General features: G+C 39.5%; 1 protein-coding gene across 2 annotated transcripts in view; it reads left to right on the top strand.

Moving 5' to 3' along the window:
• Positions 1 to 5,224, top strand: part of Dennd6a (DENN domain containing 6A) — a 58,312-nt gene extending 53,088 nt beyond the window's left edge. For both annotated transcript variants that reach the window (XM_021181499.2, XM_029469006.2), the window contains exons 16-20: positions 146 to 199; positions 306 to 415; positions 774 to 876; positions 2,157 to 2,231; positions 2,913 to 5,224. In XM_021181499.2, coding sequence (XP_021037158.1) covers positions 146 to 199; positions 306 to 415; positions 774 to 876; positions 2,157 to 2,231; positions 2,913 to 3,044 — 474 coding nt within the window. In that variant the 3' untranslated portion in view covers positions 3,045 to 5,224. The remainder of the gene's footprint in view (positions 1 to 145; positions 200 to 305; positions 416 to 773; positions 877 to 2,156; positions 2,232 to 2,912) is intronic.
• The last annotated feature ends 776 nt before the right edge of the window (positions 5,225 to 6,000 follow it).

Below are 6,000 nucleotides of genomic sequence, written 5' to 3' on the forward strand. Positions count from 1 at the left end.
CTGTGTGTGTGTGTGTGTGTGTGTGTGTGTGATGCCATAGTATCACTTGGACAACCGCTTTATTAAAATGTAAGTTCCCTTAAGTAAGACTGTGTAAGAACACCAGACACACATACATACATTTATTTATTTATTTTTGCTTCAGGAAAGATATGTGGCAAGCTTGATGCCTTTGCAGAAAAGTATTTCTCCGTGGAAGGTATGTGATATTCAAGCAATTTCCTCTTTTTCATTGTCTAGCTATACTTAACTGCTTTGAATAGACCAGTTCCTTATTTCTAAATATATTATGCCTTGTTTTCTAGAGTCCACCCCAGTTACGGCAGTTCCTTCCAGAAGAATTTATGAAAACACTTGAGAAAACAGGGCCTCAGCTCACCTCTGGAATAAAGGGCGACTGGATTGGACTTTACCGGTTAGGCTCTTTACTTATTTTCCTCCTAGCTGTGGATCTTTACTTAAAAAAAAAAAAAAAAAAAAAAACTAGTTGAAAACCAAGATATTCATATCGTATGGGTTTCTGAACTATAAGAAAGGAAGGAAAGGCTGGTATGGTGTTGCATGTCTATAATCCAGACACTTGGGAGGTGGAGCCAGGAGGACCCAGAATCAGCTTCCTAACGAGTTTGTTTTTCCCAGGCTTCAGAACAAGCCTGGACTACTTGAATCCCTGTTTGTTCTTGTTGTTTTGCTTTGCTTTGTTTTAAGAGGAGGATTTTGAAACAAGAAATAAATCTTAACTAAACTTTGCTTTTTTAATATTTATTTTGTAGGCAGTTTCTAAAGTCTCCAAATTTTGATGGCTGGTTCAAGACCCGGCGGAAAGAAATGACTCAAAAATTGGAGGCACTTCATCTAGAAGCTCTTTGTGAAGAGGTCAGAAAAAAGTGTATTAGTACATGCAAGTGTTCAGAGTACAAAAGTATTCTTAGAGGCTTAGAGTAATACTCGGACAGCACTTTATTATATTTACGTACTTATTCTGTGTATGTATGTGTGTGTGCATGCATGCTGCAGTGTGAGTATGATCTGGAGGACACATTTCAGGGCCAGGGTTCCTTTTCCCCCATGCAGGTACAAGGTCTAACCTGGGGTATCTGTCTTGTCAGTAGTGTCTTTATACACAGAGCACTACTTTATTTACATAGTATGCACAGCTAACGTTCTCCTATCCTGTCCTATGAGTCAGAGCTCTCTCTCAATTGTCATGTCCTGGAGGTGGGTGGGTTGTGATCTGCATTCTGCTGCACCTGTAGTTCAGTTCAGTGAGCTCGCCTCAGTCTGCACCCCACGCTGTGAAGCCATGGTGTGCTGTAGTCTGCTTTTTGGTCTATGAGAACTAACTGTGCGCATCTCTTTCCAGTTGTGTGTTCAGTGACCTCCATTAGTAGCATGAAATCACCTGCAGTAGGAGTATTATATCTGGGAAACTGGCAAATATTAAAGGATTGAGTATACCTGGGATCAGGACTCACATGCGTGCAGGCTCAGTCCAGCTGGCTTCTGGTGTGACCTCGTCACCGCCTCCAGTTGGTGCTGTGCATGGCACTGTGCATGTGGTTGGACTGCATTTCATATTGGTCTCACAGCCTGCGTCACAGGACACTTGTAGAGACAGTACAGTCTAAAAAGTTGCATTTGTATTTAGCTTTAAATGCTGAGGTAGGCAGGTCACAGTGTTATCATTTCTGTCAGAAACTCCTAGTGACTGTGGCTTTTAGAAAAATGCTATGATGAAAGCAACCTCATGTAAGCCCTATAAAGATCTTATTTGAAGATATAAAAATTATATCAAGTAATATGTTTGTGTTTGGTTATCTTGATTTGTTAGCTAACTATTCCTTATAAATTACTAATATACTAAGTAAAGATTAGTATTGCATTGAGCTGCTGTTCAGTTTTTCTGTCTTGACAAAAAGGCCACCTCAGAAAGGAGTTTTCTTATATTTTTGTTTACAGTTGTTTTGGCCGATGTTGAAATTTATCTACTTAACACTTTTAGATTTTCATGAAAATTACCCTTGGGCTTATACTGCTGTGTGGGAATTGTGTGCCCTGTCTTTCTTCCCGTCTTGTCCTTCCTTTCCGCTAGACTCGCTGGCTGGAACAGAGAGGTTCTGAGTCTGTACCAACTGAGGATTTTCTTATTGTTGTAGGATCTCCTTCTCTGGATCCAGAAACACACAGAAGTAGAAACAGTGGACCTTGTGTTGAAGCTGAAAAATAAGCTGGTATGTAACTAAAGAGATGAGGATAGAAAATGGACCTTTCTGTGAAAATATTTTCTCATCTGAGCTGACTCTCACTCTGTTGTGTACTACAGAAGTCGTTTTTTAAATGAGAACATTTGAGATTGGCCAGTTGATGGTAGATATCACTAGAAATTTTGCTCATTCAAATAGATCAAATGATTCTAAATTATTTGAAAGACATTTAAACAATTTTAAAAATTATTTTATGAGTATAAATGTATGGCTTGCTCTTAGTAAGTGCACCATATGCATGCAGTGCTTGCAGAAGCCAGAAAATGGCACCCCCTCCATTGGCAGTATGAAGCCATGTATATGCTAGGACCTGAACCCAGGTTTTCCACAAGTGTAGCCAGTGCCCTTAACTGCTGAACTCTCTAGCCCCTCAAAAGAGATTTAAAACAGAATCTCCTGAACTCTCTAAAGCCATTGTCTTACCTAGATTTTATGGCACATACTATCCTTAGGCATCGTCTATGAGTGTATAGAACGGCCTTTATTGAGGTCCTTTACACCCCTCCCCCACTTGATGTTCTCTACAATTTTAGTTTCTGTAAATTCTAGGCGGAGACCTAAACTTCCAAGTGATCATTCTATAAAAAGGTGTTTATGTAGCAAAGGCAATATATTAATACAGATTCACTAAAACCATTCCTTATGTAGTTGCAGGCTGACCGAGAGAATTTACCTGTGAAGCCTGACACTGTGGAGAAGTTACGGACACATATAGATGCAATTATCCTAGCCTTACCAGAGGACCTGCAAGGCATACTGCTCAAGACTGGCATGACATGATACTTGCCAGGTTTTCCAGCCAGAAAGGACTGTGAAGCAGGAAGCATACTGACATTTCATCTAGACGCACACAGGAGCAAGCTCAGTGGCATAGCACGGAAACAAGCAGCAATTGCTAGATACAGGTGGAAAGGCTGAGCGGATAAACAGACATTTGTAGTGCGTTCTGTGGTGGTTCCACAATGCTGAAATACCGAAAGACATTTCCATATTTTTAATCACGTTCTAAAGTGCTCTTATGAGAGACCTATGGGGCCATCAGTGTAAGTGACTCCAAACTGCAGTGCCGGCATTGCAGATATTTTTTTAAATTGGTGCTGCTTTGCCCAATCATGTTGAACTCAGGGGAATATAAGAATAATGTTCACACTGGCTGTCTTCTTAAGAAGGAAAAACTGAACTTTCCAACTAGAGTTAGATATAACTGAGGCTTATGTAGTGCCTTCCATTGTCCTATATGTTTCACAGGGTCCGGCTGCTAATTGTAAGGCTTTTTCTTTTTTAATTATGATACATAATTTCAAAGGCATTATGTCAAGTAATCACTTGCCCAAAAGTATTTCTTGTTGCCCCTCATGTTTATTACCTGGTGTTTTAAATTATCAGGTAGGTTTTCATGTCACAACTCTACCATTTTCACAAGTACGACTTAGGTGTGTCTCCAAGGAAGGAGGCACATGTAGTTCTGGCTATGGACGAGCTGATTTCTCCTTTCTCTTTTACTCACTGGCCTGCATACACTAGGTAGCTTGAATGTCTTTTGAAGACATTCTCACTATGAACATCATAGTTGTTTTTTAAAAGAATATTTTTATGTCAAAGATAAGCCATTCATGTAATAATTATTTGAGAGTTTTACATTTACCTTTTAACATTATTTGTTGGGTGACACTATTTCCCCTAATGGATGATTTTTAGAAGACTTTTCCTGTTGTTGTTTGACATGGGACCTTTTGTGTAAATCAGCATTACACTTTTGTTTGTTTGTTTTCATTTTGTTTGTACTACCTTGCCAAAAGTAGAATGAGATAGTTTGGTTTCAGATGGGAATGTTGCAGAAGCCACTGATCAGGTAGGCACACACAAAGCAGCATATGTGTAAATAGCTGTGACTTAAGTACCTGCCCTTCTGAGCAGCCACACGGTGGCTTCAGAAGCCATCTCTTATTCTTTTGATGTTATTTTCAAGGGCATTCCTGATCCAAGAAGGTTTCTCTGTGTGTGTGACTGTGGTCTCATATCTAGGGTGCCCCTTTCTTACTCATGGATACAGTCTCTTGAAGCATACCACTGTCCTAGGAAGAGTATGGCATTTGAATGAAATCATTTGTCTGGACTGAATGGGTTATTCTGTGAAACAGTACGGACCTTTCAGAAAGGGGCAACTACTTTTATATGCTAAAGTGCTTCATAACTTTCTGGGAAACTTTATTTACGTAGAAATGGTCATCTTATTATTTTTCAAAAAAATGTATTTTAATAATTTCACAATTTATATACAGTTTGTGACATGAATATGAAAGTCATTAGTGTTATATCAAGGATTTTTGAAATATACTTCTACAGGATATATCATTTGAAGTTTATTTTGCACACCTAAAGAAAAACATGAAATATCAATTAGCATGATAATGCTGTCTTTATGTTTACCACATATAACAGAAACTCAACACATGGTGAAAACCAAATCATATTCACCTACTTTATCTCTTAATTTCAAATTATGCATTGGAAACCCAAGGAAGACTGAATGGTTAACTTAAATTTTTATGTCAGTTTCAGAATTGTCTCTTTCATTGTTTTGGTTTTTTTTTTTTTTTTTTTTTTTTTGGTTTTTTTCGAGACAGAGTTTCTCTGTGTAGCCCTGGCTGTCCTGGAACTCACTCTGTAGACCAGGCTGGCCTCGAACTCAGAAATCCACCTGCCTCTGCCTCCCGAGTGCTGGGATTAAAGGCGTGTGCTACCACCGCTAGGCTCTTTCATTGTTTTTAAGGAGTTTAGTATTCAAACCCTGCGGTTTGTTTAATGTGTTATCTCCACCAGCATCAGAAGGAATCAGTGCTTTAGAGTGTTCTGTAATGCCTAGTGCCTTCTCTTTACCGTGGAAAAGAGGGTTTGTGGAGGCATTTATGGTCATTACCCAAAGCTTGAATTAAAGGCCTTGGATTTTAAAAAACTTAGGTAGCTTGTGTTATGTGTCTTTTTTTTTGGTTGGTGTTGTTTTGGAGACAAGCTTTCGTGTATCCTGGACTGGCTTCACACTCCATGTGTAGCCATGGATGATCTTGAACGTCTGCTTTTCCTGCTTCTACCGCCTCAGCGTGGAGATTGCTGGCCTGTTCCACCATGCCTAGTTCAGTGCTGAGGCCTGAGCCCAAGGATCCATGCATCTAGGCCAGCACTCTGCCAACTGAGCTATGTGCCCAGCCCTAACCTGGATTTCTTATATTTGCAATACTTGGAGAAACATACATAATGAAACTTGTACATTATTAAAATATTTTATTTCTAGATAGTTTTTTTTTCCAAATGAAATGAAAATCCAAACCTTTTTGTGTGTATTTTATTATAAACAGGTGAAATGATGAGATCCTAGCCAGACGCCAGTGGTGTACACCTTTAATCCCAGTGCTCAGAAGGCAGAGACAATGAAGTGAAATGAAGTGTACCGAGGTTTAAAGCGGTTTATATGTGGTGCTCATTATGGGTATTTGCGTTTGAGTTTACTTGTTTTTGAGGCAGGGTGTCTCTATGTAGCTCTCAACATTCTCAAACTCACTAATGTCTGGACTGGTTTTGAACTCACAGAGATTCCGCGTCTCTCCCTTCCTAGTGCTGTGATTAAAGGCATTGTCACCATGCCCAGCCTAATGTATGGATGGGCACTTGTACGGGTGCACAAAAAAACCAACTTTGAGTGCTGTTCCTCAGGAACCATGCTTGGTGTTTTGGTTTG

This window comes from Mus caroli, unplaced genomic scaffold (assembly GCF_978045245.1).
Source record: "Mus caroli unplaced genomic scaffold, Mus_caroli_1 scaffold_12, whole genome shotgun sequence".
Classification (NCBI taxonomy): Eukaryota; Metazoa; Chordata; class Mammalia; order Rodentia; family Muridae; genus Mus; species Mus caroli.